The 26,684-nt window shown below is 46.0% G+C and overlaps 1 protein-coding gene across 6 annotated transcripts; it reads left to right on the forward strand.

Annotated features, from left to right (window-relative positions):
- The first annotated feature begins 2,720 nt into the window (after nt 1–2,720).
- Nucleotides 2,721–20,315, forward strand: CIDEC (cell death inducing DFFA like effector c). Of its 6 annotated transcripts, XM_081842132.1 has the most exons (7): nt 8,914–9,072; nt 10,621–10,688; nt 14,172–14,255; nt 15,600–15,708; nt 15,797–15,946; nt 18,277–18,464; nt 19,756–20,315. In XM_081842132.1, the coding sequence occupies exons 3-7, from the start codon at nt 14,203–14,205 to the stop codon at nt 19,922–19,924; spliced, it is 669 nt and encodes a 222-aa protein (XP_081698258.1). In that variant the 5' UTR covers nt 8,914–9,072; nt 10,621–10,688; nt 14,172–14,202; the 3' UTR covers nt 19,925–20,315. The 6 variants fall into 6 exon arrangements, with proteins under 6 accessions (XP_081698257.1, XP_081698258.1, XP_081698255.1 ...); XM_081842131.1 differs by lacking the exons at nt 8,914–9,072; nt 10,621–10,688 and adding an exon at nt 2,721–2,749; XM_081842129.1 differs by lacking the exon at nt 10,621–10,688 and having other exon boundaries at nt 8,915–9,072.
- Nucleotides 20,316–26,684: the final 6,369 nt, after the last annotated feature.

The raw sequence follows: 26,684 nt of genomic DNA on the forward strand, positions 1-26,684 counted from the left end.
TAACCCCCGACCTGGGCTTCGGACAAGATCAACACCACCGGATTCCTTTAACGGAATACCCTTAAGCTTGGAAGGGCAGGTGATGGCCACACCTCCCCTCCCCCCCGCAAGGTCAAACAATGCCTAACCGCAACCCTAACTAAGTTGTGACGATTGCTACGAGGTAGGCGAAAACCAAGTGGCCAGTGCCAATTTGGCAAGTGGAAAAATTCCTACCAGGCCCCTCGGACAACCAAGGCGACCAACCAAAGTCCATAGCAAGGCCATTGCCTAACCTGCAAAATAGGGAGGGAGGGCAGGTGATTGAGGAAGCGAGCCAAAGAGGAAACCTCTGGCTTGCTCCTCCAATTTAAACGGACCCGGTCACACACACACACACACACACACCCCAGCCAGCCAATCCGCTGGCCGGGCGCTGACGTGGCCAGGATCCACCGGGCAACGGGGGACAGAGCCGGTGGGGAGTGGGCAGTCCATCGCAATTCCTCCCCACTGGGAAGTGGAGCGGATATGCTGGACGAGATAGGTCACTGGGTTAATCCAGGAGGCCCCTCTTATGTTCTTAAATTTATGCTCTGCCAGCATTAGGGAAAGATGGGTGTGGGTTGCCAAAAAAACAACAAAAAACAACAACAACAGCCTAGCAGGCCAACCTCCTATACAGTGGTACCTCGGGTTAAATACTCTTCAGGTTACATACGCTTCAGGTTACAGACTCCGCTAACCCAGAAATATTACCTCGGGTTAAGAACTTTGCTTCAGGATGAGAACAGAAATTGTGCTTAGAACTGAGGCTGTCAGCCTAACCATGTCTACTCAGAAGTGAGACCCACTGAATTCTTCTTCTTCTTTTTTTTATTTTTCGGGTTTTTTTTCCAAATTTCATTTGCATTCAAACATAAAAAAGACAAATATTGGATTCCTGGAATCCCCAGACCTCCCCTGCCTCACTCCTGGTTTCAAATATATATCTTTTCCCACTGCATCTAATTACACTTATCCAAATTTTGTTTATATCCACTTTCAACCTTAAAAATATTAAACTATGTGTTATATCAATCCTACCAATGTTGTTAATTGTTTACAGTGTTATTTAAGGTACTCTATAAATTTATTCCTACTGAATTCAATTGAATTTACTCCCAGGGAAGTGAGGCTAGGATTGCAGCCTAAAGCCCACCTTGTCCAATGGGACTTTCTCATGAGTAAGAGTAAGGGACTGCAGCCTTTAGGCTCTTCTCTTTCTAATTTAGGCTGCAATCCTTACACTTCTGCCCGAAAATAAGTGGCCCATGTGTGTGTGGGGGGGGGGGAATCCCAAACTCATTATGAAAAACACAATATTTGTTGTTGTTGTTTAGTCGTTTAGTCGTGTCCAACTCTTCGTGACTCCATGGACCAGAGCACACCAGGCAATATTAAAACACAATATTAAAAGCATCTTAAAACTACTTAACATTCACATATACAAGGTGGGTCCTGAAAATAGACTCCTCATGTATCAAATGCCAGGGTAAAGAGGTGCATCTTCAGCAATCGCCAGAAGCTGCATAAAGAAGGTGCCATCTGCACCTCTGTGAGGAGGGAGTTCCATAACTTAGGGGCCACCACAGAGAAGGCCCTCACCCACATCAGCACCTGTTGGGGTGGGGAAAAATTACCATGAAGGCCCCCTGTGCTGATCTTAGCACCTGAGAAGGTCCATAGGAAAGTGATTTGTCTTTCAGGTATTTGAGTCCTTTCAGGATTAGAACACTAACATTGCCTTGAAATTGGGCCTGGAAAGGAACTGGCCACCAGTTCCACTGTTTTAAAACAGGGGTTGTGAAGATCTAAAGGGAACCCGGGCGAGTTTTCTGGCTGCTGCAATTGAATTTTCTCAGTTGTCTTCAAGGGCAGCCCCACGTAGAATGCATTGCAATAATTCATACTGGAAGTTTATACACACACACACACACACAGAGAGAGAGAGAGAGAGAGAGAGAGAGAGAGAGAGAGAGAGCTTTTTTTCTTTAAAAAATGTTTAGGGGTACTCTCATTTTGACTCAAGAAAATCACCATTTTATAGTTCAGCTTGGGGAAAATAAATACAGTAAATGGACAAAAGTACAAAGGTTCACAAAATGTATGCGTCCTCCTGCGTCCCCCCAGAAAAAAGCACTGTACACACACACACACACACTATGTATATGTGTGTGTTCTGTTTACAACCCTGTGTACCAGTTCCTGCCAACACACCCAACGAAATACAAAGCACACTGACAAATATACACCAATGTACTCCATGCACCTTAGAAGTGGATGCCAGCTCTCAAAAGCTTATTTTGCCAGTTCAAAATTGTTGAACTAAGGTCTTAGTCGCTGCTTTGTTGCGCAACAATCTCCTTAAACGGACGCAACCCTTGTGTGCAATTCTTAAAGGCCCAAGACCCCTCTGCATCTGAAGAAGGCAGAGAACATCTCCTGCGCACAGCTTCTTTCTTTAATCTGCTCCTTCCTTCTCACTGGAGGAGAGTTAAGCTGCTTTCCCAAAGGGGCTTGATCCTGACATATCTGTGTGGAAACAGAGGTCGGAGTAATCATTTCCACTTTGAGCCAAACTTGCTTTTGCCCCGCCCCAGAGTGCTTGTCTATAGGATGGGAGGCTGGCTTAATTTAGGGGAGGCAGGATTTGTCCAGGTATATAAGCCAAGCCTCTGTCCTAAAAAGTAATCAGCAAAATATTCTCTGCCTGGGACCAGGAAACCTGGTAAGTGACTGAAAGGCTGTGACTGAGTCACGGTTGTTTGTGGGTTTGCTAAGCTCTAGTGACCTCTTGTTCTTATCATTGCTTCCTGACCACAAATAAGCTTTTTCTTTTGACTTCTGGGCTTGTTGCTAAAGAAATTGGGGGCTGGTTGCCAGAATTTTAATAAAGCTGCAATCCTTTGCCTTGTTATAAGAAAAAAAAACTGCTCCTTTTCCCTTATGGGGTATCCAAGAGCCCATATAGAGTCCTTAAGTGGGTCCCCTATCGGAAGGGGAAATAACAGAGGCCAACCAGAGTATATTGAGAAGCAAAGCAGCTAGTAAGCCTGATCTTTATTCAACTGTTGCAACAGGGTCCCCACTCACCACATGCAGGAGGAAGGAGAGGAACCCAGAACGTTGGTGTGCAAGCCCTTAAATAGACTTTTGAAATTGCCCACCCTGTAGCCCAAGACCACCTCCCTAAAACATCCTACATACATCACAGAAGGAGGTGGTCTACAGCAGAGGAGGCGGTCTACAGCAGAAATCCTGTCTGCCATGATACCTGATAATGGTCATTGATTGCAATACCTGGGCAGCCTAGCCATTCTTTTGTGATGGTTAATACTTTAGTTCCTGAGTCCCAGGTCACAGGCTCACCCTATTCATACACAAATACACCCTTGAGACAGGATTTGCAAGCAAAAGGCAATGGGCAGGCTTTCCCCATTTCCTTCCTCCCTGCAGTGAAATATTTGAGGTCAATTTGGGAGAGCTTCAGAATTGCTCTCCTGTACTAGTTCAGACACGTGGTTTATATACTTGTTTGCCTTGTACATTTATGAACATTTTATCTGTATTTGAGACCTTAGAGTTCTTATAACGGCCTGCATCTGTTCCACTCGTGAGGAAGCTCTAACGATTGGCCCTAAACCCCCCCCCAATTATTTTTGTTATAATTATTTTGTTTACTGCATTTTATAGCCAATCTTTTCCTCCAAGGAGTTCAAGGTGGCTTAAATGATTCTCCGCTTCCTCGTTTAATCCCCACAAAAACAGGTAGGCTAGGCTGGGAGGTAGCAATTGGCTTAAGAGAGCCTTCTTGGCTGACTGGAGATTTGAACCCTGGTTTCCTAGATCCTATGCTCTAACCACTAGGCCATACTGGTTCTATATTGCCGTACTGTGAACTTTAGAGCTTGTTGCTGTGGACCAACATGGCTGCCTTTGCTTATTATGTGGTGTAGTGGCAGACCAGGACAGGGGAGACCTGGGTTCAAATCCTTATTTAGTCATGGATGGGGTTTGCAGCCTGACCATGGGTTAGTTGCCACCTCTGAGCCTAGCAGAAATCAGCATGGTGTCCTGTAAATGTTACTGGGTTTCAGCTCTGATCACTCCCTGGGAAATGACTTATCCTTTAAAAGTCAAGGAGCAGAAATGTCAATCTTAATAATAATAATAATAATAATAATAATAATAATAATATCATTTTTCATGTGTAAAATGGCTGTCTGCTAAAACACAATAACCTGACTGACCGACTGACCTAGGGTTCCCATTTTTCAAAAAGGTAAAAACTGGGACATCCTGATAGTTCCTGAGCTTTTTCTGATTTTTTTAAAAACCAATTTTTTGATTGACTTGCCTAAGATCCAGGACAAAGCGCCGCCCACTTTTTGAAAGCTAAAAACTTCCATCTCTAGCTTTTCTGCATTCTCCACTTGCCCTTTAGAGAACTCAAAAGAATGCCTTAATGTCCCCCTCCCCCGCCTTATCGATTATATGCCCTTTTTATAGTGCCTTGATTTGTGTTACGGAATTTGTATGATTTAGCAAGCTTGCTGTGTTTTAACATTTACTTACAGTGACTGTGACATTTACTTTATAATTGCTTTTAAGGTAGTCTTATATAGAAACTTTAGTGCACTGAAATAATAATTAAAAAAATATTTATAGAAGCTGGTAACTTTGACGTTTGCAAGTCTGTGGGCTAGTTGACGCAAGGACGTCTCTAGGCCTCAGTTGATCACCTTTCCTCTTTTGGCCGTTGAATGTATGGCTTGGAAGCCTTGGGAAAAGGCTGGTGTGTCAATGAGATGGCGTAATATAATGTTCTCTCTGACTGTGGCGTTTGATCCGTGGTCTCGCAGCGCACAGTTAAACTGTGGAACTCACTCCTGCAGGAGGCAGTAATGCTCACAATCTGGATGACTTGGAAAAAATTAGGCAAATTCATGGAATCACAGAATTCTAGAGTTGCAAAGGGACCCCGAGGCCATCTAGTCCAACCCCCTGCAATGCAGGAATTCTGCGCATAGCCATCCATGGGTGGGCTCAAACCATAGACCTTCTGGTTGACCACCAGATTGAATTATGACTACAGTGGTACCTCGGGTTACATACACTTCAGGTTACATATGCTTCAGGTTACAGACTCCGCTAACCCAGAAATAGTACCTTGGGTTAAGAACTTTGCTTCAGGATGAGAACAGAAATTGTGCTCCGGCGGCGTGGCAGCAGCGGGAGGCCCCATTAGCTAAAGTGGTACTTCGGGTTAAGAACAGTTTCAGGTTAAGAATGGACCTCCGGAACGAATTAAGTACGTAACCAGAGGTACCACTGTATTATTCTTTGATGGTATATTAACCTTTATCCAAAGATCACATGGCGCTTCACAACCTAACAGTACAAAACAAGAACACAAAACACACACAGACCCTCCTCCCACAAACACATTTAAAAGGTCATCAGCCAAAGCCCTGGTTATTAAAAGAAACAAAACATTTTTGCCTGGCACCCAAAGATATGTAATGAAGGAGCTTGGTGAGTTTGCCTGGTGAAAGCATTCCACAGTTGCACTGAACCATTGGAGGAGAAGGCTATATTCCACCTCAACTGTAAGAGGCAGTATGCTTCTGAATATCAGTTACAGTGGTACCTCGGGTTAAGTACTTAATTTGTTCCGGAGGTCCGTTCTTAACCTGAAACTGTTCTTAACCTGAAGCACCACTTTAGCTAATGGGGCCTCCCTCTGCCGCTGCGCCGCTGCACGATTTCTGTTCTCATCCTGAAGCAAAGTTCTTAACCCGAGGTACTATTTCTGGGTTAGCCAAATCTGTAACCTGAAGCTTTTGTAACCCGAGGTACCACTGTATTGGGAATCGGAAGTTGGGAAGACAGCTGTTGCACTCGGGTCCCACTTGCCGGTTTCCCGCAGGCATCTGGTTGGCCAATGAACAGGATTCTGGAGCAGATGGGTTGTACATGCCTGATCCAGCAGAACTATTCATTTGTTTTTATAGTGACACGTTCACTGACCATTATACTAGATATAATCATTCAGCTGTGCTCTGTACGTTTCCGAGCCCAATTCAAAGTGTTGGTGCTGACCTTTAAAGTCCTAAATGGCCTCAGCCCAGTATACCTGAAAGAGTGTCTCCACCCACATCGTTCAGCCCAGACACTGAGGTCCAGCTCCGAGGGCCTTCTGGTGGTTCCCTCTCTGTGAGAAGTGAGGTTACAGGGAACCAGGCAGAAGGCCTTCTCGGTAATGGTGCCCGCCCAGTGGATTGCCCTCCCATCAGATGTCAAGGAAATAAACAACTATCAGACTTTTAGAAGACATCTGCAGGCAGCCCTGTTTAGGGAAGTTTTTAATGACTGATGTTTTATTGTGTTTTTAATATCCGGTTGAAGCCACCCAGAGTGGCTGGGGAAACCCAGCCAGATGGGTGGGGAAGAAGAAGAAGAAGAAGAAGAAGAAGAAGAAGAAGAAGAAGAAGAAGAAGAAGAAGGAGAAGGAGAAGATTTTATTATCATCTGTGTGATTGGACTCAAATGCAATTCCATAAGAATATAATAACCTTACCCGGTCAGGTCAAAGGCCCATCTAGTCCACCATCCTGTTCTTCAGTGACCAACTAGATGCCTCCAGGAAATTCACAAATGGGTCCCGAGCACAACAGCACTCTAACTCCTTGCAGTTCCCAGCAACAGGCACCCGGAGGCATCCTGAGAACGTTATTCTCCTCCATGACTTATCTAAACCTCTTGGAAACCCACCTGACTTGGTGGCCATTGCAACATCTCGTGGGAGCAAATCCCATCCTTCTCACTAGGTGCTGTGTTCAGAAAACTTTTTCTCTGACCTGGGTTCTCCAGCGTTCAGTCTCATTGGATGCCCCCGAGCTCTGGGATTTTTTTTTTTATTTATTAAAATTTTCCTATTTAATACAAAAAGAAAAAACAACAGACAAAAAAGCTAAAATACAGAATTAAAACAAACAAAACAAAACAAATATAATTCCCATTTCTTATTTCCATTACCTTATATCCCGGACCTCCTCTCACCTCCCCCTTTTGTATTCCAATTCAAATTCTTAATTCAGCAAATCCTTATTATAACTTAATATACCTTATTTTAGCTTGTTGTTCAACCTTTACATTACAGCTGGTAACCATTTAATTTGTGTCCAACATCATTCTAACATTCATTAATTTTACAGTATTTCTGTAAATAGTCTTTAAATTTCCTCCAATCCTCTTCCGCCGACTCTTTTCCCTGGTCTCGGATTCTGCCGGTCATTTCTGCCAATCCCATGTAGTCGATCGGCTTCATCTGCCATTCCTCCAGAGTGGGTAAATCTTGTGTCTTCCAATATTTTGCGATAAGAATTCTTGCTGCAGTTGTTGCGTACATAAAAAAAGGTCTGTCCTTCTTTGGTACCAATTGGCCAACCATGCCCAGGAGAAAGGCCTCTGGTTTTTTCAAGGCCGAGCTCTGGGATTATTGGGGGGGGGGCGCATGACTTCTCCCTATCCGCCTTCTCACACGATGCACAACTTCAAATTCAATTTTAAGCTGCAGTATGCATTGGATGTCTTTGAGTCATACACATCCTGAATTATTTCAGCATTTGTTATCTTCAACCTCTGTGCTGCTGCTTCTGCTTCTTGCAATTAGCTATTTCCAACAACCTGGTAGTAACCTTATCCAGGTGTTGTATATGTGTGATGATGATCATAGCTGTCAACATTTCCCCTTTTTAAAGGGAAATTCCCTTATTCTGAATAGGATTCCTCGCAAGAAAAGGGAAAAGTTGACAGCTATGGTGAAGATCTGTATAGTGCATGAAATTTGCAGAACTCATGTATTGGTGGTCACACATTGGGCAGAATGCTGGAGCTTTGGCCACCAAACTGCTCAAAACCTTCTGGGACATGGGGAGGTAATACCCTTGGAAGCATGAGGGCATCTCTTTCAACCATGAGGACCAGAAACTTGCTATTAGTTCTTAGCACAAGAGCTGCAGTTCCAGCACTGCATTCTGTACTCTTATTCGTCGCGGAGTTTTATTTATTTTATTTTATTTCATAAAATGCATGCACTGCTGGATTGTAAGAAGAAGGAGAACCTCAAAGCAGTTTGCAAGAAAGAGAAAACAATTGTATTATCAATAAGAAAAAAATAGCAACGATAATAGAAACTTTCAAAAAGTTAAAAGAACAAGAGACGAAAACGCGCGTCAACTTCACAAAGCTCTGGCTAGGCTTTTCTAAAGAGGAATGTTTTTGGCAGGCACCGAAAAGAGGACAGTGAAGGCCCCTGCCTGCTCTCCATAGGCAGGGAGTTCCAAAGTGTAGGTGCTGCCACACTAAAATATGCATTTCTTACAACTGCGGAACAGGTATTATGTGGCACCAGTTCCACCGGTTGAAGTGGTTACGAAGTAAGGTGATCTCTCAGGCAGACTGGTCCCAAACTGTTAAGGCCTTCATATACTCTTCCTTTAGTTTTATTTTATTTTTTTAAAGGCAGCTGCCAATCAATATGTTTATTTATGGTGGACAGATTAAGAATTGGAAGTTCTCTGAACCTTATCATTTCTATCTCCTCTTTTAAGCTCTTTTCTGATTTATCTAACTTTTTTCCCTTTCTCTTTTTCATCATGGGATCTTAATCAGATTAACGCTGGGCAAAAAAGACCTTTGAAGTTTTGTATTCCTCTTTATAAACTCTAATTAAACTTTTTTTTTAAAAAAAAGATGCTAGCGGAAGAGAGTTGTTGCTAAACCGGGGAGAACAGAGACAGTGAACATGTGATAGCATCTGGCTAAAGTCTGAGGAGTACAGAGTTCACGGCCATCTTGTGACGGGGAAGGAAAGAGCTGACGTCTTGAGGGTGGAGAAGGGATACTGAAGTCAAAGCCAGTGGTTGGCTCTAGTAATCTGGAGATGGGCATTCAGCTTTCTGGGGTGTAAACAGAAGTCTCATTCTTGCAAGGAGCTGGTGAGGGAATAAGTCTCAGTCTGCACACTGTACCAACCTGAGACTGCAGGTAAGGACCGTAGGGCAGGTAGCCCGTTTTAGACTTAATCTTATAGCAAAGGCAGTGGACTCTCCTTCAATGGAGCTTTTTAAACAGAGGTCGGATGGCCATCTGCCAAGGATTCTTCAGTTGTGATTCCTGTCTTTCAGGGGGTTGGACTAGATGATCCCTTCCAACTAACTCTGATTTGCCGCAACTTCAGGTGATAATGTGCAGGACTGAATCTAGGTTTTTGTGGGCAAACCGTGCTCAGGGGTGGGGCAGCGATTTTGCACTACTGATTCCTGGCAGGGGAGGTTTAATCCAGTTTGCATTTGAAAGTAAACTTCCCCAACTCAGTTTCCAAATTAATATGCTATGCAAGACATAGCTGCCCTTTGAAATTTGCCCGCCTCTGAATTTTGCAATCTGATTCTTCAGCCTAGGAATAAGTACAAAAAGGCACATGCTGTGATAAATTGTGTGTGTGTGTGTGTGTGCGCGCACACACAAATGCAATATTAGTGGAAATAGCATTTTAAATTGCTTTAGGAGAGTTTTATACAATAATGTTCCCCATTGCATGCAATAATGCTTTGCCTACAATAATGTGCATATTAACAGAAGTTGGCACGAAAATGCTGGTTTCATGATGATTTTTCCCTCCATTGCAAACTGAGATGAGAATGTGGAGGGCTGAATTTAGGACTGGGAAAATGGGCAACTGGCTCCATGCGGTCTCACCTCTCCTGTGATTTTGTGGCTCTCCTTAGCTCTGGGACTCCAGATGTGCTGTGTAGCCAAGTGAAGGAATGGCTACTTGGGTAATTTGTGCGGCAGTTCTGGACTAAGGGATTATCCACATTTAGCTTTTGTCCTGCTCTTTCCAGGCACAGGCCTGTGCTTAAAAGCTCCATGCCAGACTGGTTGGTTGGTTTGCCCAGGAAAACCCGCTCTTTAGTGCTCAATCAGAGCAAATGTCAATTCGAGTTGTCTGCAGATTGCTATTTGCTCCGATTGAGCTTTAAAGAGCAGGGTTTCACTGGAAATTTCTGGAGGGGGGGGGAAGGATGCTTAGACATGGCTCTTTAAAGCATGGGCTGTGCCTGGAAAGAGCGGAGGAATAAGCCCTATATGACCTTAGGATTCCTCCTTTTCCTAGGGAAAGGGTTATAGCTCAGTGGCAGAGCATCTACTTTGCACAAAGAAGGTCCCAGGTTCAATCCCCAGGTGGGGTTGGGAGGGACCCCCTGCCTCAAACCCCGGACAGCCTCTCCTAGTCCTTGTAGACAACACTCAGCTAAACAGTCCAATGGTTAGACTTGGTATAAAGCAGTTTCTCGCTTAAATCATCCCTTTATTCCAAAGCATGAGGACTAGAATCTTGCTTTGTTTTTAGGAAAAGGGCCATAGCCTAATGGTTGAACATCTGCTTTGTTCAATGCCCCAGGTTCAATCTGCAGATATGCCTGCGAGTGTCCCCTTGCCTGAAGCCCTAGAGATGCTGCCAGTCAGCGTAGACATTACTGAGCTAGATGGGCCAATGGTTTCTAATTTAAAATCACCCCTTTATTTTAGAACCACGAGGAACTTATTTGATGCTATGACTTGGAGCATCAGAATTTGCATGCAGAAGGTCCCATCAGGTGGGACTGACAGAGACTCCTTGCATGAAACCTTGGAGAGCTGCTGCCAGTCAGTGTAGACATTACTGAACTAGATGGGCCAATGGTTCATTCATTCATTCATTCATTTATTCATTCAGGCTTTGTTGGCATAACAGGATCTGAGTCAGCGTGATGACTCTCCTCCCCCCCCCCCCAGAATTGGGTGATGCTGCTCAGTGCCCAGCAATCTGGCCTGACTGCCCAACCGCTGCTGTTCCTTGCCACCTGACGCAACTGGACTGGTGAGGCTGGCAGACACTCTGTCCCTTTTGGCAGCCCCACCCTGTCCCTGTTCAAAGGGCAGATGAGGTTCTTTGCTTCTATAAACAGAGAGGGCACTGGGACAAAATCCAGTAGCGCTGGCAGAGCAGCTGGTGAAAGTAAGTAAAAGGCCACGGGTGTTGCTTGACTTTGGGTCGTCTGTCAGTCTCATGCCAGACAGCAGAGCCAGTTATATTACTGAGGTAAGGTAGCTCAGGGGCAGAGCGTCTGCCTTGCTTGCAAAAGGGTCCCAGGTTCGAAACCTGACATCTCCAGATCAGGCAGATTCCTATTTCATTCAGGTCTTTTCTTTTTAACCTTAAGGACTAGAAAGTTTATTTTTGGGGAACGGGTTTTTATAGCTTACTGGGAAACAGAGCATCTGCTTTGTACAACAGGTTCAATCCTCAAGTCTCTCCAAGTAGGTTGTGTGCCGGAAGATTCACCCCAGTACTTACTGGTTTTCCCAATCTAGAGGGGCTTATAGGCAGCCCTGTTCAAAGATTTAAGTCAGTCGGTTGACAGATCGATTGGGTACCTGATTAATTTTTATTCAGGAACAGGTCCGTCTGTCTGCGCCCCCCCCTCCTTCTGAAAAAGTGGCCCATTCTTAGAGCAGCAATTTTAAGGAGGAAAGAGATACTTGGTTAATTTTTTTCAGGGGAGCAAACTCTTTTTCTGACAGAATGCCTGATTTTAATCACTATTTTAACTGTGTATTTTATTCTTTTTTTAAAAAATAATTAAATACTTTTCAGATATATACATTTTGCTGATTTTACAATCATTTTAAAACTTGACTTCCTTCCCCCTCTTTCTGTGGTGCCTTAAAATTATTTTTAATATCTTCTGCATATCTAAATTAACTTAACTTACTCATTTATTTTCTTTCAATATATACTGCAGGTTATTACAATAATCCTGCCAACATTTTTATCTGTTTACAATTTATCTGTAAACATTCAATAAACCATTTCCATTCTTTTATAAAAGTTTGTTATCTTGATTTCTTATTCTCCCAGTAAGCTTTGCGAAACTGTGTATTTTATTCTGATCTATGAATTTTGTGTTTTTTGCTATGGCTTCAGCTACATACAAATAAACAGGTGGGGCTGGGAATGTCCCCTGCCTAAAACCCTGGAAAGCTGCTGCCAGTCTGTGTAGACAACACTGAGGTAGATGGGACAATGGGCTAACCCAGTACCGGGCAGCTTCCTGTTTACTTCATTTCTGCTGGATTTTTTTTATAGACCCATAAGGACTAGAATCTTGATTTATTCTTAGTCAAAGGGTTGTAGCACAATGGTAGAGCATCTGCTTTGCATTCAGGATTGAATGTTCCCTGCCTGAAACCCTTGAGATTAGCTGCCAGTCAGTGTAGACAACACTAAGTTTGATGAACTGCTGGTGTGACTCATTATAGAGCAGCTGCCAACATTTCTACTTGGGGCTGGAACATCATGTCCCTTCCCTCCCCAACCACCCCAATTTATGAGCTGCCTTATCATGAGACTTCCACGTCTTCTCTGCAATTGGCAAGAACTCTTTGCTGTACCAAAAGTCTTCTCCTTCTGGAATGCGCAGTTTAATTTTGGGTGCAAAGTGGGGGGCACAGCAGGCTGCCTTTCAACTGGGAAAGTCTAATTGCTGCATTCCTTTGAACACTACACTCTAAAAACCGGCCCCACTAAAACACTGGAATGGCCTTGGTTTCTTTCCTTATATTACTGTATTTTTCCTGCTGTTCTGAGTTCTCCCTCTTTGGATTTACCATCTTGTGTACAGTGGTACCTTGGGTTACAGACACTTCGGGTTACAGACACTTAAGGTTACAGACTCTGCTAACCCAGAAATAGTACCTCGGGTTAAGAACTTTGCTTCAGGATGAGAACAGAAATCGTGCTCTGGCAGTGCGGCAGCAGCAGCAGGAGGCACCATTAGCTAAAGTGGTGCTTCAGGTTAAGAACAGTTTCAGGTTAAGAACGGACCTCCAGAACGAATTAAGTTCTTAACCCGAGGTACCACTGTACTTTCTGAAACAGAAGGTTGCTAGATTGGCCGGCACCTTATGTTGGAGAGGAATTGCTTTTCAGATTGACATCCTGTATTAATATGAATGTTAAAAATGTAAAGGGACCCCTGACCATTAGGTCCAGTCGCGACCAGCTCTGGGGTTGCGGTGCTCATCTCACTTTATTGGCAGAGGGAGCCGGCGTACAGCTTCTGGGTCATGTGGCCAGCATCACTAAGCGAACCAGAGCAGCGCACGGAAACGTCGTTTACCTTCCCACCAGAGCGGTACCTATTTATGTACTTGCACTTTGACATACTTTCGAACTACTAGGTTGGCAGGAGCAGGGACAGAGCAACGGGAGCTCACCCCGTCATGGGGATTCAAACTGCCGACCTCTGAGCAGCAAGTCCTAGGCTCTGTGGTTTAACCCACAGTGCCACCTGCGCCCCTAATATAAATGTTAGGTCTACTGATTTTCATATTTATCTGTTTTCTCTTGGATGGCCCAGATAATATTTTGATACAGAGATGGCGGGCCTCTTTTGTCTGAAGAGTCACACCTTTATCTCCCCATCCTTGTGGGCCAAGTTTGACAGGTGGGCAGGACCATCCACCTGTCCGTCATCTAACAGTATGATGACCCACAGTCATGGCTTTCCAGAAAGGATTCTGGGAACTGTGTTTTGTTAAGAGCTGTATGAAGGCTCTTTCCCTCCCCAATCTTCAACCCCCAAAGTTTATTGGGAACAGGGCTGGATTGTTAAATCACTCTGTCAATTGTAGCTCTGTGAGGGCAATAGCGGTCTCCTAGCAACTGTGCACACCCTTAACAAACTACATCTCCCAGAATTCCTTGGGGGAAGCTGTGACTGTTTGAAGTTGTATCATATTGCTTTAAATATATAGTGCGCATGGGGCCTAAGAGGACTGCTGGCTCCACTCCTTAACGCTGCTGGCAGGGCTGTACGCTACACCCTCCAAAAGGGGACGATGCAAAGGGGTGGCAGAACATCTGCTTTGCATGCAGAACATGTCCAGTTCAATCCCTGGCAGGACTGGGAGACACCCCTGCCTCAAACTCAGGAGAGATGCTGTCAATCAGTGTGGGCAATATCGAGCTTAAAAGACTCCCATGAGAGGCAGCTTCCTATAGAGCTCTATTAACCAAGCTTTCTCTCTCCCTGCAGTTTGGACCAAAAACTTCAACCTTTCTCAAGGATGGACTACGCAAAGAAGTCTCTGTGCTTGCTATCCCCTCGGTCCCTCACCAAGTAAGTACCTGCAGGGCAGTCCTCGCGGCTGAGGGTGGTCAGCTGTGACTGCCTTGAGCAGACAGGGGGGCTATAAATGTAATAATAAATGCATGCTAAAATGCTGGTGAATATTCATGATGACCTTAACTTCCTCCTCCTCCTTCCCCACAATATTACCTTTAATTTATTAATTGCCTTCATATATATGAGGTTATATTTTCTGAGAATCCTCCGGAAAAACAATCTCTCAAAGGATCTCTTGATGGCATTTTACCATTGTACTGTGGAGAGCGTATTAACTTATGGTCTGTGTGTGTGGTTTGGGAGCTGCACGGTCAGGGAAAAAACAATGCTGCCCAGGGTTGTAAAGACTGCGGAGAGAATAATTGGGTGCACTCTTCCCACCTTGGATCAAATCTATGCTTCCAGGTGCCATAAGAAAGCAGCAGAGATAGTGCAGGATAGTGCGCAGCCCGGAAATGATCTCTTTCAGCTTCTGCCTTCTGCAAGAAGGTGCAGGGTTATAAAAATGCAATTTTGGTTTTAAACACATTGTAAGGAGTCTGTATGGGAGTATATTGTATTTAAAAATGGGGTATCAGAGTTTTTGGGGGGCTAACCAGGTTGGGATAGCTGGGATAGCAGACTTGTTGAATGTCTTATGGAGATTTTTCAATTCCGTTGTTCTGTATGAGAATAAAGATATCGTATTGTGTGTGTGTGTATATATATATATATATATATATATATATATATATAGTTTTACAATTAAAGTTACATTCAAATATGAGTTAACATCACAAAAATATAGGATTCTCTGAATTCTTGGACTTCCCTTCACCTTCACCCTCACCCCCCCCCCCCCGGTGGGTTCTCTTGTTAGCCTCTTTCCGTTGCATCTTATATTGTCCTCCATTTTTCTTTTAAAAAACCTCCATCATACCTTTAGTTCTTGTTACATTACAAGCATTGTTACAATCCTGCTAATGTTTTTAATTGTTTACAGTGTTCTCCAAGATAAATTATAAATTTCCCCCATTCCATATTAAAGTTTTCGTCTTCCTGGTTTCTGATTTTTCCCATCACTTTTGCCAATTCAGCGTAGTCCATCAACTTATTAATTGCCTTCTAAACAACCAGCTCATGATGGGTTCTAACCTTTGCTTGGAGTAGATCCATTGGAATGAATGCACTCAAGTTAGTCGTGCCCATTCAGTTTAATAGGTCTACTCTGAGTACAACAAATATTGGCTATCATTCAATAACCTCTAACCGGTGCAGTGAGGTGGCTAGTGGCCCTTAAAAATGGGGAACCATCTGAGAAACCAACATTTGATGGATTCCATCCATCCATCCATCCAGGTGTGTGTCAGCCAACGCTCCTCAAGCCCGGCCTTACCGAGTCAGCAACTGCGACCGCACCGTCCGCAAGGGGATCATGGCCAACAGCCTGAGGGATCTCCACGAGAAGGTGAGCGATTCTAGGAGCCCTCTTCCAGGAGCAAGGTGGGATGGGGCAAAGGGACAGGTGGAATTTGAACCCGGTGCTTTCTCTCTAGGTACACAGTGCCCTACTCTTAGCAGGCAACATCTCCATTGTCCTGGATGAAGATGGCACCACCGTTGAGACAGAGGAGTTCTTCCAGACTCTGGAGGATGGGACGGTCTTGCTGGTGTTGACCAAAGGACAGACATGGCGCCCAGCCAAGGTGAGCCAGTGGGCTAAGCCCTCTGCTGGTAGGACCTGGAGAGGGGTTGCCATGGTGAACATGTTCTACTAGGCCGAAAGGTGTGTGCATAGACCTTTGTCTCTCACGTGTTACGGGGTCTAAGCTAGGGTCACCAGCTTGGCACTCCTGAGGTCTTCCTCCCAGTGGCGTAGTTAGCCGCTTGGGTACCTGGGGCGGTGCACACACCCTGCAGTTGGGGGCAGGGCGAGCTGCCAATGGGGGCAGGGCGAGCCAAGGCAGAGTGTGCTGCGTGGAGCCTCTCCGCAACCTCCCTCTCAGCTGTAGGGCAGCTGAGGCGGTGGGCAGACGCAAGCCCGACACTGCTCAAAAAAGAAGCGCGGAGCTTGCAGGCAGTCCGCCCACCGCCTCCGCCTCAGGAGAGATGTGTGGCTCAGGCACGCTGCAGGCCCCAAGGTGTGGCGCCCAATGCCTCCAGCCTCACCTGGCTACACCTCTGGATTAGGCAGATTTATGGAGGAGAGGGTTGTCGAAGGCGACTAGCCATAAAGGCTGTGCTCTGCCTGCAAAGTTGGAGGCAGCAATGCTTCCTGGTTTCTGGAAATCACTCGAGGGGAACGTGCTCCTGCCATGGCGTAGGAAGGGGCGTGCGGTGGGTGCAAGAGTTTCTTTCCCCAGAAACACATATTTTTGCCGTTTTGTCACCCCCCTCAGTGATGACACCTGGGGCAGCCCTCACCCACCACACACCCCTTCCTTTTTCTTTCTTTATTTTTATTTCAACAAAACATTTAATAAACTAGTACAACGAAACATTAAATACAGTTTCCCATATCAATTGTCAGATAATAGTACACATTTTTTCCTTCTTCTTTTTTAACCCTCCCCTTTGACCCCTCCCCCCAAAAGTTGTTCTCTCTTCAGATCTTTAGCCATGTGCACAGTTTATTCATTCTAATTTGGATGCTTGGGTTGGCTTCCCCCCAACCGCACCCCTTTCCTATGCCACTGCTTCCTCCTAATGCCCACAAAACCTCTTAAATTCCCCTGACCTCCACTCAGCTATCTCCTTAGTCGTGAGGTGGTGTCAGGCGTGGAGTATCCTCCCTTCCCCCAGCAGCTTCAGAGGCAAGAAAAAAACACAGTTCGTATTTTATGGCTTTTGATTCAGTCATCTGGTTGCAAGACAAAGGATCTACGTCTCCACGCATAGGAGATGTTGGCTACTCAGAGTCCCTCCTCTTCCGTCTCCCACAACATCCTGGAAACCTACGGAAAGTCACAGGAGTCAAATCCCTCCGCCTTCTCTGTTCTTGAACATGGAGGGACCAGTGAGCCCTTGGACTAGGAGGGTCTCCCATACTCTCCAGGGAGATCTCTGCTGTCTGCTCTCTAACTTCTCCCTCTTCCTCCACTATCTCATAACTAGGCATTTCCTCATTCAGCTATACATCACCCCTGTCTCCCTCTCCTCCCAAAACTGCTGGAGACATGGGGGTCGAAATTTCCCACTCCTCCTCTTCTGAGAGGAGCCAATCAATTCCCATTCCTCCTGTTCAGTCCAGTCCCTGACAGCTGGTGGAGGGAGGTTACCTTTTTCTCCCTTGAAAAACACACATTGCTGAAGGAGGTACAGTGGTATCTCTGGTTGTGAACTGGATCCGTTCCAGAGGCCCATTCACAACATGAAAAGAATGCAACCCGCAGCAGCGCATCTGCGCACGCGTGGGTTGTGATTCACTGCTTCTGCGCATGCGCGAGCGGCTAAACCCGGAAGTAACCCTTTTCGGTACTTCCGGGCCGCCGTGGGACATAACCTGACATAACCTCAGTAACATGAAGCGGACATAACATGAGGTATGACTGTAGTTGGGAAAAGTGACAGTCTCTATCCCATTTTCTCTTCCAACTCTATGTGCTTTCTTGAGGCGTAGCAAATTCTACTGGAAACGAGTCTTCCCAGGTCGCTTGGGAAACGAAGGGTACACTTTTTCTGCATCTTTGGTGAGGTGATCTGCGGAAAAGGGAGAGAGAGAAAGAGGTGATGGGGGGGCACTGCAGCTGCTCAAAAAACTAAATGTGCCCATAGGCCTCAAAAGGTTGGCAACACCTGCTCTAAGCAATGCAGATCCTTCTAAAAGAAACTATTTAGGGCCAAAGTTGGTCCATTTTTTCTCTGACTTTGGATTAAGCAAATGATGTTTACTCCTGCTGCTGCTATTATAATGTGCACAACATTTTTAGACTACTGCAATGCTTTACATATGGGGCTGCCCCTAGAGACTTCACTGGTACACTTTTAGGTATGCAGGGCCTATTGTAAGCCTATTTTTCTTTTTGTTTTCTGGCAGACGGCAGGCTACCAGCTCTCCCTGTCCCACAAGCCCCGGCGCAGGATTGACGTGGCCTGTGTAACCTTTGACCTCTACAAGACCGACCCTCGGGACTTCATTGGCTGCCTGAATGTCAAGGCCACACTCTATGGGACGTACAGCATGTCTTATGATGTACAATGCTATGGGGCCAAGAGGATAATGATGTGAGTATCAGTCTGTCTCTCAGCTCAACTGAATTAGACCTACTGACGGAGGAGAAATTCAATACAGTTCACATTTAAAGACAAACCTTTCCAATTCACACTTCTGGAACTGAAATGTGTGGACCGAAATGTGATCTTTCTGCAAAAAATTCACACTTTTTGTAGTGCTGTCCTCCAGCCAAGCAATGTGTAAAAAGAAAAAGAGAAAAGCATATGACTAGGGTAAAGTCTGCCTAAAAATGCATATAATACTGAAAATGAGAAAATTGCATTGCAAAAATGTGTATGCTGGGCAAAATTGCGAATAAGCACCTTTAAGGAGTTTCAAGGCGGCTAAGAATCTCCTTTCCCTTCCTCCCCCACAACAAACACTCTGTGAGGTGAGTGAGGCTGAGAGATTTCAGAGAAGTGTGACTGGCCCAAGGTCACCCAGCAGCTGCATGTGGAGGAGCAGGGAAGCGAACCCGGTTCACCAGATTACGACTCCACCGCTATTAACTACTACACCACACTGGCCCTGCGGAGAGTCCTGCCCCAGATCACCCCGCCCCATGGGCAGCTGGCCCCGCCCCTGGGCGCAGGGCACGTGCGCCACCCCAGGTGCCCGATCGGCTTGCTCTGCCGCTGTGCATACCCACTCAGAACTCTGTTCAGAATCCTACCTGAATTCAAGTCTGTGCTGGTCCCGTGGGTCAATCGAGAGGCAAGGTCCAAGTCCAGTCTGAGGTCAAAGTAGCAATATGGAGGCAGTCTGTAAAAGCTGAATCTGGGTGCAGGGCAGGGTTCAGGCAGGAACTGGCAGCCAACAATGTTGCTTCAGCAACTTGGGACTGGGGCTGGCTGGCTGGCTTTTATCTGCCCCGAGGCATAGGGCGGCCCCGATCCTCAGCTGACTCGCTTCTCCTGGCCTGGAGGCAAGCACTCCTTCTGCGGGAACTTGGTTCCCTCCACCTCTCTGCCCTCAGCCTCTGCAGCTCAGGAGAGGCTGGAGGGTTACCTGACCCATAGGCAACCTCAGTTTCCTCTGACGGGGCTGAGAGTGGAGCACCTGCAGGCAATGGGTCCTCCATCACCTCAGGAGCCAGAGCAGACTCAGCTGGTGCCTGCACCTGAGGATCCAGCACAGGTGAGGACCTTTCAGGCTCAACCCCCAGCCCCGGCTCAGCTGGTTCTGGAGGCGGGGAATCCTGTGCAGGCTGGGATCCCTCAGGTTCAGCCTCCGAGTCCAAATCCCAGGCCATCACAAAGTCAAATCTTTGACAAGGCTCCTCTCTCTCTCCCCCACCCCCAGGGAAGCTCTACGCTGGACCCTCTTCACCATGCAAGCAACGGGTCATGTGTTGCTCGGCACGTCCTGTTACATGCAGCAGTTGCTGGATGCCACCGAGGAGCCAAAGGAGGAAAATGCGTCGCCTCGGTGCCTCCTGCAGCCCCCTCCCACCAGGAAAATGCTGCAGTGATGGTTGGGGAGAATCTTGCCTGCCACCGACTTTCATGCTAGACTTTTGACATCCCCTGCACAATGTAGCCACGCGGACTAAGGTGTTGTAAGAAGGCGCACGAACACTCACGCCCCTGCCTGGCCCTCGGGCAGAAACTGCTGGGGATCTGGGAAGTCTCACTGCTGCTGTTTTATTTAACTGCACTCTAATTTATATTACTCTTTAATGGGATATTATCATTGCCATAACTCCCAGGCGGAAGCTGGTTGCCGGGCAGAGCCCAGCCTCCCCTTCACCTCCATGTATTTATTTTAGATATGGGATTTTAGCCTGCATGGTGTCAAGTCTTGTTCACATGGGCTTGTATTGCATTGTTAATAAAGATTGCATTAAAAAGGATTTTCTTAAACCGCCTGTTTCTCTCTCAGATGTATGATGTGAATGTGGCCTTGGTGTCCTCCAGATTGTTTTGGTCCACAACAGCCTTCATCCCTGGCTAAGCATGGAAGGATCTGTCAATTTCACTTCTCTGTTTTGCTTCTTTCCTAATCCATACATTCAGTTCTCTATATTTCTTCATTGAATTGCCGATTTCTTCCTTTAAAAAGATCCTCCTGGAATTTCTTCAGTGTTTTAGTACAAATTACTGCTAATAAACACTTATTCTTTACTAATGCACACATTTTATTTTCATACATATATGTAATTACATGCGTGCGCACACACATTTAGGATGTGGGCGTCTCTGTGGTCTAAGCCGCTGAGCCTCTTGGGTTTGCTGATTGGAAGGTCAGCAGTTCAAATCCCAACAACAGGGTGAGCTCCCATCGCTATGTCCTATATCTTGCCAACCTAGCAGTTTGAAAGCACACCAGTGCAAGTAGAAAAATAGGTACCTCTTTGGCAGGAAGGTAAATGGTGTTTCCGTGTGCTCTGGTTTCCATCACGGTGTCCCATTGCACCAGAAGCAGTTTAGTCATGTTAGCCACATGACCCAGAAAGCTATCTGTGGACAAACGCCGGCTCCCTCGGCCTGAAAGCGAGATGAGCGCCGCAACCCTATAGTTGCCTTTGACTGGCCTTAACCGTCCAGGGGTCATATTATATATACATATGCTTTCCCTGATATGTGCATTTTTGTAGTCTCTTATGGCAGAACTACACTGCAAAATCTGGGTGTGTGCAAATTTCAAAGGATAGTTCAGGGCTGGTTCTCGTGTTGCAGGAAGTGCAAACCTGACGCTGTTTTAGATGCAAATTGATTTCCCCCCTCGTCTCTGGGGGTGGTGTGAGTTGCTGTCCAGCAAGATCTGGAGGGGGGCACACATTGGCTTCCTCCATTTCCCTGCATTAAATTTTCCTCTCCGGTGTGATCAGGGAGGAGTTAGGGATGGGTTACTTCATATTTCTGATCTGTGGTCACTTTGTATTTGACCTAATAAGTAAGGAGGGTGTATTTTTCACTTCCCTCCATTTCTCATTTTACCTAAACATTTAAGTTCAGTTGCAGATCGCTTTGCATTAAAAAAAACCAAACAACCTCTGCACACATTAATTTTTTCAAGCAGTTTCCACAAACAGAACACATTTTTGAACTTTATTTTTGTCGTTGGTAGGTCATCAAAAAACATTGATGGAACCTCTTTTAGCATTTATCTTACATCCACCCTGGACATTTAAAGTACATTTATAACACTCTAACAGTCAGGGCTTCTCCCACCAAACTTCCCTGGGAACTATAGTTTACCCCTTCACAGAGCTACAATTCCCAACACCCTTAACAAACTACAGTCCTCAGGATTCTAAAGCCAAACACTTCACATATCCAGTGTGGATGTGACTTTAGTTTACGGACCATAAAAAAAGTCCTGCTTTAGCAAAAGACAAACTGGAGAAAAGTTCAGGTCCTGTTGCTCTTAGCCATTGCACCATGATATACAGAGCTGTGATTGCTCCATCTCGAAGTTAGTGATGAAGCCAGCTATGTTAGAGAGGCAGCCTTACACCAGATTCTTCCCCTAGGAAATGTGTGCAGCATTTATCCTCTGGCACAGATAATGAAATATAGAACCTATTTATGTCAGGGTAAGTGTGATGTGCCCAACATGCTAGGCCAAAAAGAAAGAAACAAACAAAAACAAATAAGTTACTTTTGCTCTGTTTTGCTTCATTTAGAGGCATTTAAGGATGCTCAGTGATTGGGGTTTTTCCCCCTGCTTGCAAAATGCAAGCTCTGCAAGTTTGTTTTGAAAGCTCCCAAAAAGAGTTGTACAAGCAGGGCAGCTGCTGGCAGCCGACAGTTGAGCTGATGGGCAGTCTGGGAAAAGGAATTTAACTGGCTCTGCCTTGAGAGCTTGATGGCCTTTCAGAAATGTTTGTAACTACCTGAAATTGCAAGAGTGATTTTGACTCTGCTCTCTATTGATTGTGTAAGTGTGTGTATTCATTTTGCAGGCCCCCCTGACCCACCCCCACCCACCCCATTTCCAGAGGAAGCTGAGCCTTTCCATGTCAGGGAAGATGCAGTGATGAAAACACCTGGAACAAACCAGTGGGGAGCTGCAACAAAATATTGCAGCGTATCGTATCGCCTTCTCTCCTTTTTGGGGCTCCAGCCACACTGAACAGGGGCCTTCCAGTGCTGCTGGGAGGCTCAAAGGAGATACCCTCCTGAAGCTTTCACACACCTTTGCTATATCCCAGGGACTAGGAACTGGATTCCACCAGTGGGCCGGATCCCTCAGCCTCCCACCTTCAGTGGGCTGGACCAGCAACCTCTCAAAAGTTGGAAGGAGATTGCTGCAGCAGCTGGTGGGTGGGTTGCAGTCACCCCATAAGTTTCATAGCCATGAGGAACTGAACTCTGGTCTCCCAGCTTCTAGTCCAACTCATCATCATCATCACCATCATCATAAATTTATTATTTATACCCCGCCCATCTGGCTGGGTTTCCCCAGCCAATCTGGGCAGCTACCAACAGAATATTAAAATACAATAACCTATTAAACATTAAAAGCTTCCCTAAACAAGGCTGTCTTCAGATGTCTTCTAAAAGTCTACTAGTTGTTTTTCTCTTTGACATCAGGGGGGAGGGCGTTCCACAGGGCAGGTGTTGTGGGGGTGGAAGGGAAAGGAGATTGTTAGCTGCTTTGAGACTCCTGAAGGGGAGTGAAAGGCAGGATATCAAGTCCAAACTCTTCTTCTTCTTCTAAATAAGTACTGCTGTGGCTGGAAGGTAAACAGCGTTTCTGTGCGCTCTGGCTTCCATCATGGCGTCCTGTTGTGCCAGAAGCGGTTTCGTCATGCTGGCCACATGACCCAGAAAGATGTCTGTGGACAAACACTGGCTCCCTTAGCCTGAAAGGGAGATGAATTGCCACAACCCCATAGTCACCTTTGACTGGACTTAACCATCCAGGGGTCCTTTACCTTTTTACCTAGTGTTATGAGAGATGGAGAAAAACTTTCCCCTATCCACTTTTCTCCATCCTATATAAATTTCTATCATGTTGCTTCACCTTTCCTCTAAACCAATGTTTCCCAAACTTGAGTCTCCAACTATTTTCAGACTATAATTCCCATCATCCCTGTCTTGCTAGCTAGGGATGATGGGAGCTGTACAGTCATACCTTGGGTTAAATATGCTTCAGGTTGAGCATTTTCAGGTTACGCTCCGCGGCGACCCGGAAGTAACGGAACGCGTTACTTCCGGGTTCTGCCGCTCGCGCATGCGCAGATGCTCAAAATGATGTCATGTGCATGCGCAGAAGCGGCGAATCGCGACCCACGCATGCGCAGACGTGGGTTGCGTTCTACTCAGGATGTGAAAGGGGCTCCAGAACGGATCCCTTTCACATCAGAGGTACCACTGTATTCCCCAAACAGCTGGAGATGCAAGTTTGGGAGACCCTGATCTAAACTAAAAAACCCAAAATGCTGCATTCTGCTGATCATTTAGATTGCCCTTTTCCAAATCTACAGTATCTTTTTGAGGGAGGTGACCAGAGGTCTGGACAGGCAGATTTGAGCGTGGAGACTGAGGTTGCTTGCCCTTCCTCTGGTAAGACATCTCATGATACAAGAAGATGTGAGTTTTCACTTTGCACAGAATATCTCCTTCAGACAGAGTGTCTTCCCAGCTTTCACCTGGCTTCATCAGCGTTCTCCTTCAAGGACGTCCTTACTGATTTCCAGCAGAGCTACTTGGCCCCCCGAGGGGAAGAGAGTCAGGACTTCTCTGTCGAACAGGAGGACACATTTCAGGAAGTGTGAGTAACATTCATTAGCACCCAGGGTTGGAAGTAGCTTAGCGGGACAAGGCAGAGTAAAAATCACTCTCAGCCCTGCCACCAACCTTACGCTGCCCGTTATCCACAGTGGCTTTAATTAACAGCTACCCTCAGACACTTCCAGCATCTCAAATGCCTTGGAGGCCCTGGAGAGATGGAGCCCAACGATAGCAAAGCCCTTTCTGGTTCTTTCGTGCCACACAAGAAATGGTGTCTAGAAAACCTAATGCAACCTTTGGCAACTTGGTGCCCACCAGATATTTTGGACTACAACTCCAGCAGAACCCCAACCAGTCTGGTTTACTTCTTGAGTAGGGCTGGGCTGGGCAATTGCAGAGCAAGCTAAGAATCAACAGCAGGAGGCAGAGCTAATACAGATGAAGCTGACGACTGAAGGGTCAAGGAAACAAACTTGGGAAATACAAAAGTCTGTGCCCAGAATAGGGAAACTGTGGCCCTCTGGATGTTGATGAACTCCAAGCCCCATCATCCACCCATAGCCACAGATCTCCTATTCTGTGTCTACTCCATTTCATGTCTTCTATCCAGAAGCAAAATAACACCTCAGAGGCATCCAAGACAGATATCCAAACACTCAGGGGATATTCAAGTGTCCCTATTTTTCAAGTGCAGTCCCAGATTTACATAAGCCATCCTGGTTTCTGATTTGGTCCTGGAATGTCCCACTTTTCCTTAAGACGTCCCTATTTTCATCAGAGAAATGGTGTGGAGTTATACAACCCCCAAGCCAAGGAGATAAATAACTATACAACTTTAGAAGACATCTGAAGGCAGCCCTGTATAATAGGGAAGATTTTTTAAATGTTTAATGTTTTACTATGTTTTTATATATGTTGGAAGCTGCCTAGAGTGGCTGGGGCAACCCAGTCAGATGGATGGGGTATAAACGTTGTTGTTGAATAGGTAAAGGTAAAGGTAAAGGGACCCCTGACCGTTAGGTCCAGTCTCAGATGACTCTGGGGTTGCAGTGCTCATCTCGCTTTACTGGCCGAGGGAGTGGGCGTACAACTTTTGGGTCATGTTGCCAGCATGACTAAGCCGCTTCTGGCAAACCAGAGCAGTGCACGGAAATGCAGTTTATCTTTCCACCAGAGTGGTACCTATTTATCTATTTGCACTTCGTGCTTTCAAACTGCTAGGATTGCAGGAACAGGAACCGAGCAATGGGAGCTCACCCCATCACGGGGATTTGAACCGCCGACCTTCTGATCGGCAAGCCCTAGGCTCTGTGGTTTAACCCACAGCGCCACCTGCGTTGTTGCTGAATAGGACATCCCTATATTGGAGGGTAATATCAGGGCATTCATGCCGTCTGATTCACTCCCAAGCAGTGCCAAACGATGGTAAAAGCCCCCCTGCAACGTTTTGTGGTGAAAACCCCTCATTTCATGGTGCCCCACAAAATGAGCCCTCAGTGCTCTAACCCGCGGAGATACGGTTTCGCCGAAAATCCGACATCATTTGATTCACTCCCAAGTGGTGCCAAATGCAGGAAAAAGGCCTCGTGCCATGTTTGGTGGAGTAAACCCCTCATTTCATGGCGCCACATAAAATGAGCCCTTGGCGCTCTAACAAAACGATCCCTCTGTGCCCTAACCGGCGAAGTCACGGTTTCGCCGAAAACCCAAAGCCGTCCAATTCACTCCCAAGTGGTGCCAAACAATGGCAAAAGCCCCCCGGCAATGTTTTGTGGTGAAAACCCCTGATTTCACAGCGCCCCATAAAACGAGCCCTCGGCGCCCTAACCTTCAGGGTCACATTTCCCCGAAAACACGACATGGTCCAATTTGCTCACAAGTGGTGCCAAATGGTATCTTGGTATCTGCACCCACATCCGCCTTCATCGCTCCCCACCCCAGGGAGACATTAGGAACAGCTGTGAGCAGCCAACAGGTTAAAGGAGACTGCATCCATCTCACAGTGTCTGAGTGCTGATTGCACAGGTGTGTCCCCGCTGAAGCAATTAATTGAGTGAAACGTGAAGCTAATTTTAGCGTGTTTATACAAAACAACGGCTCTCAGATGAGGAGAGAGAGGTAATACGCAGGCAGCGTTCTAGCTGGGCGGTGATGGAGCTGGGGTCATTAACAGAGGAAAAGGAGGAAGACAAAGGTTGAGCTGTGGTGGCTGGTGCCCATCGGGACTGGTAGGGCGGGAGACTGGGAGTCCAACAGTAGGTGGCGCCACCATTAATGACAGTCTGAGCCAACTAATTCTAAGACAATAATCTATTAATGATGATGATGATGATGATTTATTATTTATACCCCGCCCATCTTGCTGGGTTTCTCCAGCCACTTTGGGCGGCTTCCAACAGAATATTTAAATACAATAACCTATTAAACATTAAAAGCTTCCCTAAACAGGGCTGCCTTCAGATGTCTTCTAAAAATCTGGTAATTGTTTTTCTCTTTGACATCTGGTGGGAGGACGTTCCACAGGGCGGGTGCCAGTACCGTGAAGGCCCT

This window comes from Podarcis erhardii, assembly GCF_964252035.2.
Source record: "Podarcis erhardii genome assembly, chromosome: 15".
NCBI classification, from domain to species: Eukaryota; Metazoa; Chordata; class Lepidosauria; order Squamata; family Lacertidae; genus Podarcis; species Podarcis erhardii.